This window comes from Manacus vitellinus, unplaced genomic scaffold, assembly GCF_001715985.3.
Source record: "Manacus vitellinus isolate BGI_N305 unplaced genomic scaffold, ASM171598v3 scaffold_102_pilon, whole genome shotgun sequence".
NCBI classification, from domain to species: Eukaryota; Metazoa; Chordata; class Aves; order Passeriformes; family Pipridae; genus Manacus; species Manacus vitellinus.
Genome location: NW_021938808.1, coordinates 413765 through 426643, shown reverse-complemented (window position 1 = coordinate 426643; position 12879 = coordinate 413765). Strand labels below are relative to the sequence as shown.

The 12879-nt window shown below is 53.3% G+C and overlaps 1 protein-coding gene across 5 annotated transcripts; it reads left to right on the top strand.

Annotated features, from left to right (window-relative positions):
* The first annotated feature begins 705 nt into the window (after window positions 1-705).
* Window positions 706-11716, top strand: CALCOCO2 (calcium binding and coiled-coil domain 2). 5 transcript variants are annotated; one of them, XM_029963542.1, is made up of 12 exons: window positions 706-822; window positions 3111-3299; window positions 3831-3933; window positions 4271-4404; window positions 5279-5404; window positions 5873-6000; window positions 6094-6184; window positions 6726-6848; window positions 8332-8421; window positions 9269-9401; window positions 9792-9823; window positions 10358-11716. In XM_029963542.1, exons 2-12 carry the CDS (start codon window positions 3120-3122, stop codon window positions 10526-10528), a joined length of 1311 nt encoding a protein of 436 aa, XP_029819402.1. In that variant the 5' UTR covers window positions 706-822; window positions 3111-3119; the 3' UTR covers window positions 10529-11716. The 5 variants fall into 5 exon arrangements, with proteins under 5 accessions (XP_029819402.1, XP_017943323.1, XP_017943317.1 ...); XM_018087834.3 differs by lacking the exon at window positions 706-822 and adding an exon at window positions 1915-1972 and having other exon boundaries at window positions 9798-9823; XM_018087828.3 differs by lacking the exon at window positions 706-822 and adding an exon at window positions 1915-1972.
* Window positions 11717-12879: the final 1163 nt, after the last annotated feature.

The window sequence follows — 12879 nt, the reverse complement described above, 5'->3', positions numbered from 1 at the left end:
CGGAGCCGCTGTCCCGGTGCCCGAGCGCGGCTGGAAGTCGGTCCCGTTGAGAAGGGGAAATCCCCCGGGTTTCCACGTCCTGGGGACGCTGCAGGATAATAAAACCAGCGCGAGAGAAGGAAAACGCCCGGGGAGCCCCCGGGGGGAGGCTGGACCGGGGAACGCGGGGTTTTCCTCTCCGGTGAGATGCGGCGGTGCCTCGTCCCCGGGGTGGGAGCGGCGCTGCCCCCGAGCTGTGTCCCGCTCCCTCGGGGGGCTCCTGCCACCCCCATAACCCCCGAGCTGTGTCCCGGTCCCTCGGGGGGCTCCTGTCACCCCCATAACCCCCGAGCTGTGTCCCGCTCCCTCGGGGGGCTCCTGCCACCCCCATAACCCCCGAGCTGTTCCGTAACGACGATTAAAAGCCCTCCCTGCTCCGTTTCCTGCCGGCTTTTCCTGGGAATGAGCTGCCAGCAGCACATTCCTCTGCCTTTGTTTCCTTCAGGATCACAACTGTTTTCACCAAAACCAACTTTTTTTTTTTTTTCTCGTTAGAATCGTTTTCCTGCATCCAAACAGCGACTCTTCTGTTTTCTTTGCGAGTTGCTTTTGGCAGGGAGGGCTCCCGTGCCGTCCCAGAGCGATGCAATAACACCAGTAAGTTGCTGTTCTGACATTTATTTTCGGTTTTATTTTTGTTTTTTTCTCTCTGGCGGCTCTCAGGAAGTTCAAGGTGTTCAGGAACTGCAGATCACAAGGCACAGCAGGGCAGGGAAGGTTGACATCAGCCGGATAAAGCTGAGATTTGGACGAATCTCAAGCCCTGTCCTACCCTTTCCTGAGGTAACTCAAAGTGAAAGTGCAGCCCCGGATGGCCCAGGGGATCCTCCCATGTCCCTGGCCAGGATCTGCCCTGCCCTCTGCTCCCAGCAGGAGGAATTCCCATCCTTAGGGCAGCCTGTGTCAGTGCAGTGTTTGCTGCTCCTTCCAGCCGTGGGTACATTTTCTTTTCCGAGCACATCCCTGCAATCCCAACCTGAACTTCGGCCTGTTTTTCAGGGTATTTGGCACAGAATAGAGACAATCTCCTGGGTGATGCCATAAAAAACCCAGCAGGGTTCCAGGGAGTTCATTTCCATGGGAAATTTCTGGATTGGAGGTGACCTGAAACCCAGCTGGAGCTGTGCCAGGGAGGGTCAGGTTGGATCTCAGGGAAAAGGTTCTTCCCCCAGAGGCTGGTTGGGCACTGCCCAGGCTCCCCAGGGCAGTGGGCACAGCCCCAAGGCTGCCAGAGCTCCAGGAGGGTTTGGGTGACACTCTGAGGGACAGGGTGGGATTGTTGGGGTGTCCTGGGCAGGACCAGGGGTCGGGCTGGATGATCCTGGTGGGTCCCTCCCAGCTCAGGATATTTTTGTTCTGTGTGCTGCAGTGGGATGACTGTCCCTGACCGGTGGGATGGTTGCTCACAATGAACTTTCCCTCTGTTCTGAGGTCATTCCTTATCCCTGAGATCAGCTCAGGAGCTCCTGCTCGGGATTCCTGGGATGGCATTTTCCGGGATTGGCGGCAGGGTTTTCCCAGCCCCTTGACGGGCTGCCAGGGCAGCCAGGAGGGTGATTTGGAGCCTGTGCCCAGCCTGGCAGCTCGGATCCCCCTTGGATTGATGCCCCCACGTCACATTTGCATCGGGGGGTTCGTCAGGTCAGGACAGGCCGGGAAATTTTCCACGTGGGGAACTCCAGGAGCTCTGCTGCTGTTTGCTGACCCTGCTGTCACACAGCGGGTCCCTCTCAGTGCTGGAGTCATCTTGCAGCTCCAGCTCTGCTGTCACGTGCAGGGAGGCTATAAAAGCCCTGGGACACAGGCTGGGGACACACAGCCCTGGGACACAGAGCCCTGGGACACACAGCCCTAGGACACACAGCCCTGGGACACACAGCCCCCAGGGCCTGCCCAGCCAGCACCTCCTCCCATGGGAGCAGAGCTCAGCCAGGTACCTCTTCCCTCTCGGAGCCAGGACGCTGAAGGTGGCAGGGGAGGTGTTGGGGGGTCGAGTCGTCGGGTTGGAGAGCATCCAAAGGGTGGGGAAGGGTCTGGAGGGGAAGCTGAGGCTGAGGGCACTTGGTTTGTGCAGCTGGAGAAGAGACTGAGGGGAGACTCCTCGGGGTCTGCAGCTTCCTCAGGGAGGGCAGCTCCCACCTCTGCTCTGGGTGAGCAGGGGCAGCACCCAGGGAAGGGCTGGAGCTGTGCCAGGGGAGGGTTGGGATGGATTTTGGGAAAGGTTCTTCCCCCAGAGGGTGGTTGGCACTGACCAGGCTCCCCAGGGCAGTGGGCACGGCCCCAAGGCTGCCAGAGCTCCAGGAGGGTTTGGACAACACTCTGAGGGTCAGGGAGGGATTGTTGGGGTGTCCTGGGCAGGGCCAGGGGTCGGGCTGGATGATCCTGGTGGGTCCTTTCCCACTCAGGATATTTTATTCTATGATTCTATGGATTTGAGTGCAGAAGATGGGGAGGCTGCTGAGTGGAGGTAAAGGTGGAGTGTGGTGGGGCTGGGACTGCATGAGGATGAAATATTGCAATCTGTAGGAAGCTCAGGGGGTCTGTAGGACAGTCAGGGGGTCTGTAGGACATTCAGTGTGTCTGTAGGACAGTCAGGGGGTCTGTAGGACATTCAGTGTGTCTGTAGGACAGTCAGGGGGTCTGTAGGACATTCAGTGTGTCTGTAGGACAGTCAGGGGGTCTGTGGGACACTCAGTGTGTCTGTAGGACAGTCAGGGGGTCTGTGGGACACTCAGTGTGTCTGTAGGACAGTCAGGGGGTCTGTGGGACACTCCTGGGCTCTGCTCCCTGGGCTCCCACGCAGCAGAGGGGCTGCTGTGCCACTCTGGCAGCCTGGGAGCAGTGAGCAGGAGGAAGAGTCCTCCCCATGTCTGCTGAGGGACCTGCCAGCTGCCCCGGGTGTCCCAGGGTGGCAGGGACACCACTGAGCTCCTGTGCCTTGCTGAGCAGCCCCTGTGTGTGCTGAGGGGGGGTTGGAGCTCAGCTGGGTCATTCCCATCCCACACCTCCTCACTCCCTCCATGGGCACAGCCAGAGGGGTGAAATAACCCCCCCATCCCTCCCTCTCCCAGCCTCCCACCATGGAGGATTCCTGTGACGACCCTCCCACCTCTGCCGTGCTCCTGGACAGCTGCCACTTCTCCCACGTGCTTTTCAACCACGTGGAGAAGTTTTATGTCCCTGGAGGAGACGTGACCTGTCACTACACCCTCACCCAGAACATCACTGCCCGTGCAAAGGACTGGGTGGGCATCTTCAGGGTGAGTGGGTGCTGGGCATGGGGTGTGCTGGGCATGGGGTGTGCTGGGCATGGGGTGTGCTGGGAGAAGGGATGTGCTGGGAGAAGAAGTGTGCTGGGCATGGGGAAGGAGCAGGAGGCAGGACCAAAGAGCTTGGACTTTGTCACGACAAGGGTGGGGGATTTTTTTCATTAATAACTCTGTGTGATGGAGTATCTTTGTCGTGCCAAGGGACAAAGTGTGACCTGAACAGGTTCAGGGCTAATCAGCCACTCAGATCAAGTGTCCAAGGCCAGGTTGGAGCAACCTGGGACAGTGGAAAGTGTCCCTGCCCATGGAATTCATTCCTGTTTGGAACGAGATGATCTTTAAGGTCCTCCCAACCCAAACTGTTCTGTGATTCCATGATTAACCTTTCATGCACAGACCACAACCCTTAAAAATCAGGATATCCAGGCAAAAAGCCTCCCAGTAGCTGATCCACGTGGAAGTAAAGCCCCATTTCCATGGGATAAACCCGAGGGATGCCACGTGACAGTTTTCCTGTTGCAGGTGGGGTGGAAAACAACCCGGGAATATTACACCTTCATGTGGGCCCCCCTGCCTGCTGCTGGCCACGGGGACACTGCTGTGCAGCAGAAGATCCAGTTCAAAGGTGAGCTGGGAGCCTGGATCCCGTTGGGAATGTGTGTGTGCCCTTTGCTGCCACCAGTAAACACAGCATTTGGAATTCCAGGAGAGCTGGGGGACTGTGGTTTGGGAGCCTTCTTTCAAATCCCCTCATAAATCATAAAACCTTGAATCTGCTGAGTTCCACCCTCCTGGCTGGGTGATGTTTGTGCTGTTGCCCCTGGCACGAGGAATTGCTGACAGTGCAGGAATTACTGAGCTGGGATGTGGGAGCTTCCCAAGCCTCTCACTTTCTGTGCTGTAATTAAGAGGCCTGAACAATTAAAAGCCATGTGTGACGAGGCTGTTGTGTTTGTCTGAAGCCTACTACCTGCCCAAAGATGATGAGTACTACCAGTTCTGCTACGTGGACCAGGATGGGATGGTCAGGGGGGCCAGTGTCCCTTTCCAGTTCCGGGCAGAGGCTGAGGATGACATCCTGGTGGTCACCACACAGGTCTGTGTCCTCTCTCCCCTGCTTTTCACTGCCTCAGCTTTTATTGACACATGTTTAACATCCCATAATCCCCGTGCCAAGCTGCAGCTCAGCAGACTTGGATTCTGTTCTTGGCTTTGCTGCTCAGCAGTCACACAAGTCTGAGCCTTTGTTTCTCCTCCTGCCGTTTGCCACCTGAATCCTGAGCTCCAGGGACTCAGGACTGAGCCTTTCGGGGCATTTTGGGTGTTTTGGAATGAAAATGGGGTTTGCATGGGACCAGCCTGCCAACAGAGGGGAGTAAAGGGCGGGCACATGGACAAGAATGGGAATGGACAGGCAGGAACAGCTTCAAAGTGACAGAGGGGGGGTCTGGATGAGTCGTGAGGGAGAAATTCTTCGCTGTGAGGGGGCCCTGGCACAGCCTGCCCAGAGCAGCTGGGCTGCCCCAGCCCTGGAAGTGTCCAAGGCCAGGTTGGACAGGGCTTCGAGCAACCAGGGGGTGGGACTGGATGGGCTTTAAGGTCCTTCCAGCCCAGCTCCTCCTGATTCCCCGATTCTGATGCCTGAGGGGCTGTGAAGCCAATCACAATATTTCAGTGTCTTGTGTGCAGCCCTTTGGTTCCTGACTGCACTGCACACAGAGCCCTGACCAGCCAGACAGCCCCAAAGCTCTGCCCTCTGCAGCCACAGAAGGCTCTGAGCATCCCCAGAGCTCAGGGTGTGCTCAGTGTCCAGGAACTGGGTCCTGGGTGGGGGGTGAGGAGAGCTCAGGTCAGGGCAGCACACGCCGTTCCCTCTGCCCAGCTCAGCTTTCCCTGCTCTCCACTCCCTGCTGTGCCCTCTGGAACGTGTGGCTTTTCTGCTGTGACCAAACAACTGTGTCTCCTGCCAGGGGGAGGTGGAGGAGATCGAGCTGCAGAACAAAAACCTGCGTCAGGAAAACCAGGAGCTGAAGGCGAGCTGTGCAAACCTCCAGCAGCAGAACCTGGAGCTGCAGGAGGAGCTCAAGAAGACACAGGTGAACCAAAAAGTTAATGTGTTAGGGCAGAAGCCTTAAGTGTGAAAGATGACGAGGAACTGAGTGGAGTCTTGTCCCACTGAGTGCTTCCAGGAGAAAGCTGGAAGGGTTTTCTCCCCATGTTATCTGTTTAATCCTTCACCAAATCACTCAACTGTGATAAAAACAATGATGGTGAAAAGAGGCATCTGCACACCCAGGAGCTGGGAACATATGGGAAGGAAGGGGAGTGTTCAACAATGCTTTGCAGGCTGAAAAATCACGTGGCAATTATCTTTTCCTCCTTCACTTTTGCTCAGGGCTTAATACAAATGAAAAGGGTCTGAAAGAGGATGCAAAGGAGGGATTTTCCCCCTTAGATGAGCTGCCTGGCACTGCTGCATTGGAGGGGCTTTGCAGGGCCAGTGCAGAGCAGGATTATTGCTTGGGTCCCCTTTCCCTCCTGTCAACCTCCCTGGGATTTTTCAGGAGCTGCAGAAAAGTTTGGAGTCTTTAAGGAGCAACACAGAGAAACTGGAGCTGGAGCTGAACTCCCTGAAAGTGGAGAATAAGCACCTGAAGGAGCAGGGTGACTGCACAGGGGCAGAGCTGCAGCAGTAAGTGCATTTACAGCTGGTTTCCAGGCAGGATTTCCCAGCTCAGTTCCCTCCTGAGAAAGCCTGTGGTGTGTTTTGCTCTGTCCTGGGCAGACTCAAAGAGCAGATCCAGAGCGTGACCTCGGAGAAGGAGCGCCTGGAAACCAGGCTGAGAACTGCCCTGGATCACATGGACCAGCTGCAGGTACCACCCCCTCCTGCTCCTCTGGGCTGTCCCTGCTGGAATCCCCTCCCTCCTGCCACAGCTGAGGGCTCCTGAGCCAGGGCAGGAGCTTCCTTTTTGCTGACACGAGTTCCTGAGGAAAATGTCAACCCTCGATGGGACTGAACCTCCAGAAATCTGTTCTAAGGGAGGGTGGAGGGGGATGTGCTGAGAGAAACTGTAGGATTTTATTCCCTAAAACACCCCCTTTCTGTGTTCATCAAGTGACCAAGCCCAGAGTGTTGTTTCCCTCCTGCCAGCCGAGGATCCAGGCAGAAAACATTCCTGTTTGGAAAAACAGCCTGAAGTTGTGTTCAGGTCTTGGGTGAAAACAAGGCTGGGAGAATGTATTCTAAAACTAGTTTGGACTGGGACATGGGAGACCCAGAACAATGGGATAAACCCTCTGGCTGTGGAGTCTCTGTTTTTAATTTGTTCCCCGACTCCCCAAACCAAAAATGTCATGTCAAAACTTAGGAAGCTCCTCAGAGATCAGGTGAGCAAACAAATCTTTTTTCCTCAGTCCCAAGTGTTGAACTATGAGAAAGAAGTGGAAAACTTGTCTCATGTGGACCAGGACAAGACAAAGCAGCTGGAAACCTTAAAGGAGGAGAATCAGCAGCTACGCCTGAGCACGGCCCAGCAGGTAAAGCCCAGCTCAAAGGTAAAGCCCAGCTCAAAGGTAGAGCCTTTCCTGACCATCTCAGTGCCCCAGGGAGCACAGGTGGAGGGGCTGTGGCAGAGAGCAGGTGTAAATATTGCTCAGCCTGAGGAGAATCCGAGGAATTCCAGGATTAAATGGTGGGCGTGTGTTCTGTGCACAGACAATCCCCCAGACCCTCACAGCCCACAGGTGCTTTGATGATACATAAGAATACCACCCACACAGGGTTTAGTTTTGGCAGAAACCTCTTCTCTAAGCAGGCACTGTGACTCTGGTCCTCTGCACAAGGAAAATTCGGGCTCTGCCCTGGTGCATCCTGAGCCAGCTCCAGGGGTGGAGGGAGCCCGGGGCACTTTGGGGTTGATATTTGCTGGATAGAGTGTTGCAGAATTGTTGCATCAAAGCAAAATTGTTTCAGGACTCGGATTTAGGGGTAGATGAAAGAAGTTACCCTAAATCTGCCCCAGGTTCTGTGCCTTTTGCCTCCCACAGGAGGCTGGCCAGTAATTGGTGTGCATTGATAGCCCTGCTGGTCTCCCCTTCTCTCTCCTTCTCTCCCCTTCCCCTTCCCTTTCCCCTTCTCTTTTTGTCTCTTTCTCACCTCTAACATCCCAAAATTGCCATTTAATAATCACCAGAACAGATGCCACCTGCTCAGAGGGCACCAAGATGAGCCACAAAGAACACGAAGTTCCTGCTGTGCAGTTTGAGGCTCTGCCCCTCCAGCCCCCCCCGACACTCCTGGGAGGAATGGGAAGGATCCAAAGGCAAAGGGCAGCGTCCTGTGGCATTCCTTTCCCAAAGAAAAACCCATGCCTGGCATTTCTTTCCCAAAAAAACCCACCTTTGCAAAGCCCACATCCCCTCCAGCCTGGTGTCCCGAGTGACCTTCCCGAGGTGCTTCTCTCTCCCCCTGTGCTCCTCAGGAAGTTTTGGAGGCTCCCCTCTAATTTTGGCACCGAGAGCCAGATGCCTAAAATAGGTGATGTGATTACCTCTGCTGGGATGCCAAATGCCTGGGATTCTCACAGGGATGCTTGGGGAGTGACTGCAGAGCCCCTGAATACTCCTTTGCTGGTTTAATTCAAGAGTCAGCTGAAGAGAATTCCTCAGGATGTCCTGGCTGTCCGTGGAGGTCTCACAGCTCCAGGAATCCTGCAGGCTGGGGTAGCTCCTGCCTGCCAGGGTGGATTTCTCAGCAGTTTGGGTTCCTTTTCTTCATCCTCCCCTCTCTGTCTGACCTGTCTGCTTCCCCTTCCTGTGTCACCTGAGAACAAGTGAGTGGTGACATGGAGATATCCCGAGGGACAAACTCTGGGATGGAAACACCCCCACTGAAAGGGGAAGGTTATTTGTGGGTAATAAATGCAGCCTGAGGCAGCAAGTGTGTGACAGCTCCAGCTTGGGGCTGCCACCCTTGGATTTGCCATTTCCCCCTGATTTACCAACCCCTTCCCTTCCGCAGCAACACGACCTGATGAAAGAGCTGGAGGAGCAGAAGCACTTGTTTCAGGTCCTGCAGGCAGAGAAGGATGAAGCTGATGAGGAAAGTCAGGTGAGAGCTTGGCACAGCTCCCTCACCTCCCTGCTGAGGGGAAGGTGACACTGCTCTCCCAGCCTGGTGTCCAGTTCCATTAACCCTCAAACACTGACCATCACCCCAGCCAGGCTGCTGCAGCCCCCCCAGCTGCCTGTGTGCCCACACTCTTCCTCCCCACCCCACAGGCTGCTTTAGCCCCAATAACGAGGGATGTTTAAAATCTCCTGAGGTTTGTTGAGTTCTGATGCCTCTGGAATGAGTGGAGTTGCTCCTTTAAAGGGACATGGCCTTTAGTCCAGGCTAAGCAAGGGCTGCCCAGTTTTGTTCCTCACTCTGAGTGACTTCAGGACAGTCTTCTGTCTTTTAGAGTGTGTTACTCTGCTGTGATCATCCTATCTGCCTTTGTGAGGCCACAGAATAGGTGGAATTATGGAATGGTTTGGGTTGGAAGGGACTTTAAACTCAGCCAGTCCCTTGGGCAGGGACAGGGACACCTTGGGCAGGGACACCTTCCACTCTCCCAGGTTACTCCAAGCCCTGTCCAAGCTGGCCTTGGACACTTCCAGGGATCCAGGGGCAACCACAGCTTCCCTGGGAAATCCATCCCAGCCCCTGCCCACCCTCCCAGGGTGGGATTTCCCCCCAGTATCCCAGCTGACCCTGCCCTCAGTCGGAGTGGAGCCGTTCCCCGGGTCCTGTCCCTGCTGACCCTTCCCCTCCTCACCTCCCCTTTGCTCAGCAGGACCCACACTGAGCTCCCTCACACTTCAGGGAACTGAGGTTCTCGTGCCAGAGGGGCTGTGCTGGGGCAAACCAGGCCTTTTTTCCCTGAGGGCTGACAGTGTCCTGTGTCCCTGTGCAGAAGCTGCGGGCTGAGAACAGCGCTCTCCTCAGGCACCTCTCGCAGGCCACTGAGCTCTCTGCCCTTCCCCGAGCTCCAGCTGCAGCTCCAGTCCCTGGAGCAGGAGACCTCCTCTTTGGAAATCCATACAGTGGTGAGATTCCTTGGCATTCTGGCTGAAACCACCAAGCTGTGGCAGTTAAACCCCAGCAAACTGCCCTCCCTGTCCAGCTGAGGGCTGCAGAAAAGCCATTTCCAGCAGCACCTCTGCTGTGTGCAGAGGACTTGGCAGCTGTAAAATGCTGCCAGGTGTTAAAAGTGGGCTTAAGTGATCAGGCTGTGCCTTTTCTGCCAAGACAGACAGCTATTAGCTGGTTTATTCAGCTGGGAGACAGCCAGTGGCTTCCATCCAGATTCCAGAGTCCTAAATATCGAGGTTTGGATCCAGAGCCACATCCTCGTGTTTCAGGAATTACTGGTTACCAGCACATTACATTGGTAATCATTTTGCTGTGGCTTAAATGGGCTTTTTCTTTTTTTCCAGCTGCAGGAGGAAACCTGGGGGCAGGAGCTGAAGTAAGTAAAGTGGACAGGAATTAGTGGTTTGTGGACGGGAGTCGGTGGTTGGAAATGAAGAGCTCCAAGCTCAGCTCTGTGGCCAATTATCTACTCACTGCTTTGGTCCTGGGAAGGCAGGAGACAACAAAATGGAGAATTAGTAATATGAGAAGAATATGAATATGTGTAATATTACATCAGAATAATGAGATTTCTGTGTCTTGTGGAAAAGAAACTCCCTTGACCTTAATTTGTAAGGGCTGGCTCTTGGCAGCTCCTAAGGTCAGAACGAGCAGCTTGCAGCTGCTAAATACCTGATTTCACATTGAGACAGGGCCATGTGCTCTGTGGGATGGAAACTTAGGGCACCTCTCAGGGGCTCTTGACTTTGAAGTGCTATTTAGAGAAGGAGACATTTGAAAACCCGAGGGCGTCACAGGCCAGAAAAAACACTCGTCCCAGAGTGATGGTACCTGTCTGATGAACCCCCCTGCTGCTTCCCTTTGGATATAACTTTTAAACTGAGTTTATCTGGGTTTTTTTCCCCTTCAGGCCTCTCTGAGGGTGTGCCCCCTGTGTGGGGAGCTGTTCCCTGGGGACGTGGAGAGCAGCCAGTACGAGGCCCACGTGCGGAGTCACCTCCTGGACTGCCCCATGTGCACAGAGAGCTTCGAGAACAAGCAGGTCTTTGAGGACCATCTGCTCTGCCACAGGCTGGAATAGATCTGAGTTCCTGCCTCTCTGTAGGATAGGTGAGAACAGCCCAAAACCCCTGTGCAGGCTCCACTCGTGCTGAGCTCCCCCGGGACTGTCACTCTGAGCTCCCTGGTCCAGCCAGCACATGAATCAGGGCAAACACCCACATCCTGCAGCTGAGTCACCCTCAGCAAGCTCAAACCCTGCCTTGGGCAAAGTCTATCTGCTTCTTAAACAACTTACAACTCCCAAAATTAGTAACTTAGTTGACTAAGTAACGGGGACCCAGGTGATGGGACATAGAACTGCAGTTTTCTGTGCTTGGCTGATGCACCTCCCATGTAATTATTCTTTATTTTAGCATTCTGATGGGTAACCAAAGACCCAGAAGCATTTTATAGAACCTCTCAGGATCGCACTTCCAGCTTCTGGAATGCAGAATTAACAAGGGAAAGCCTAAATAAAAATACATCTCCTTTCACCTCACCCTGCAAAGCAGGTGAGAGATATTTATAAAGAGGTGGAATTTCTGTTTGCACTCAAAGTCTGGGGCTGCTCTTCCAGCAAAGGGGACAGAATGACTCGTTGGAGGGTGAGAATCCTGCCCTCACCATTCCAGGATGGGGAAAACCTGGAATTTCTGGCCAGGGAAGGTCAGTGTGGCGTGGAACCCACAGGGGAGCAGTGGCTGAGGATAAATGACCTCTCAGCAGAACCTCATTGATTCTGGATGATTTTTATGTATTTCTGAGCCTTCTTGATTTACCAAGAAGAGCCTGTTCTTAAACCAAACCGTTGGGAATCACAACTAAGTGCCTTGGGACGTTCCAATGCTTTGTGCACACCTTGTCCAGTGACTATTTTTATTTCTGCTTCAGCATTTTCAGTTTATGATTAACAGCCCTTTTTTTTCCATGCAAACACAGATGGGTAAAGGTTTATTATCCAGCTGTATCACACTGTGCTTCCTGCTGGGTATCTGAAGCAATAGAAGAACCCTAAGGAGTTTACACAGAGGCTTAAAAATATTTAGAGTAACAATAATGTTTCCTTGCTTCAGTTCTACACAACCTTTTTATCAGGCTGGATTTAAACAGAGTATTTCTGCCTTGAGATGTCTGATACTGGTGAGCTTTCTTTATTTAACAACCTGTAACAGGAAATAACCAGGAAGAAAAATAAAAGCTGTATGAAAAAAATAACCTTTGAAAAAGATGTCTCAGTGTCTGTTCATCCTTGAAGGGATAAATTAAATTGGAGGAATTGCTGGGCTCTTCAGGGAGCTCTTTGCAGCCTTTCAATTACCTGCTGAAGCTTCTGGATAACAAAGTACTTAAAAGCACTTGTGAATAACTTGGTGGTGTCCCCTGAGGGCACTGGTTGATCCTCACAACTTGGGAATGTGGCAGGAAGGCCAAGGAAGAGTGTGGGATAACAAACCAGGGAAGTGAAACGAGCTCTTTGGGATCTGTTTATTTATATCCTCTCCAGTGGTGCTGATGTAAAAACCTGGAGCTGGATGAACTCCTCCCTCACAGAATCATGGAATTGTTAAGGCTGGAAAAGGCCTTTAAGGTCACTGAGTCCAACCATCACAGGAATGTCCAGCATGTCAACACCTCTTTCCCTAGACCAGGAGGAAAGACCTGAAAACCTCCTTGGGAGGATAAAATATTATTTTAAAAATACTTGCTATTGTGCATGTTTTGCCATTATTATTATTATTATTATTATTATTATTATTATTATTATTATTATTATTATTATTATTATTATTATTATTATTACTATATTAAATCTCAATGTTCCTGGCATAGCTCTGTCCCCATTTTGACAATTAAACAATCAAAATGAGGGTCATTTGTCCCATATTTTTCCAGGAGAACACTTCCCCCCCCCCTAACGTTTTCCTGCACATCCTCATCCTAAATTCCATTTTCCTCCTTTCGCCGCTTTGCAGCGGGACAGGTCGAACCTGGAGAGACACAAGAGCAGTTTTTTACTGAAACCCTGCTGGTTCAGCCCAGTTCTGAGCCCTCTTGCCTTCCTTCCCTGCTCTCCGTGTCCCTGAGCCACCGGTTCCACTGTCCCTGCCCTGGAACTGCCTCCCCAGCCCTTTCCCGCCGCTCCCTGTGGTTTTCCAGCGGCCTTTTCCCGTCATTTCCGTGGATTTCGGTGCCGGGGTTGAGCTGCCGGCGCTGGGACAGAGGCAGGTGACCGGCAGAGGGGGTCAGACCGCGATAAATCTCACAGAGACGCCGGGTTTTTGAAGCATTTTGAGCCCTACCGTTCATTTTTCTGCAATAATGACCCCGATTTCCCACTGCCAGCCATCCCCTCTGGCCTGAGCCGGGTCACACCTTCCCCACCCCGGCCAG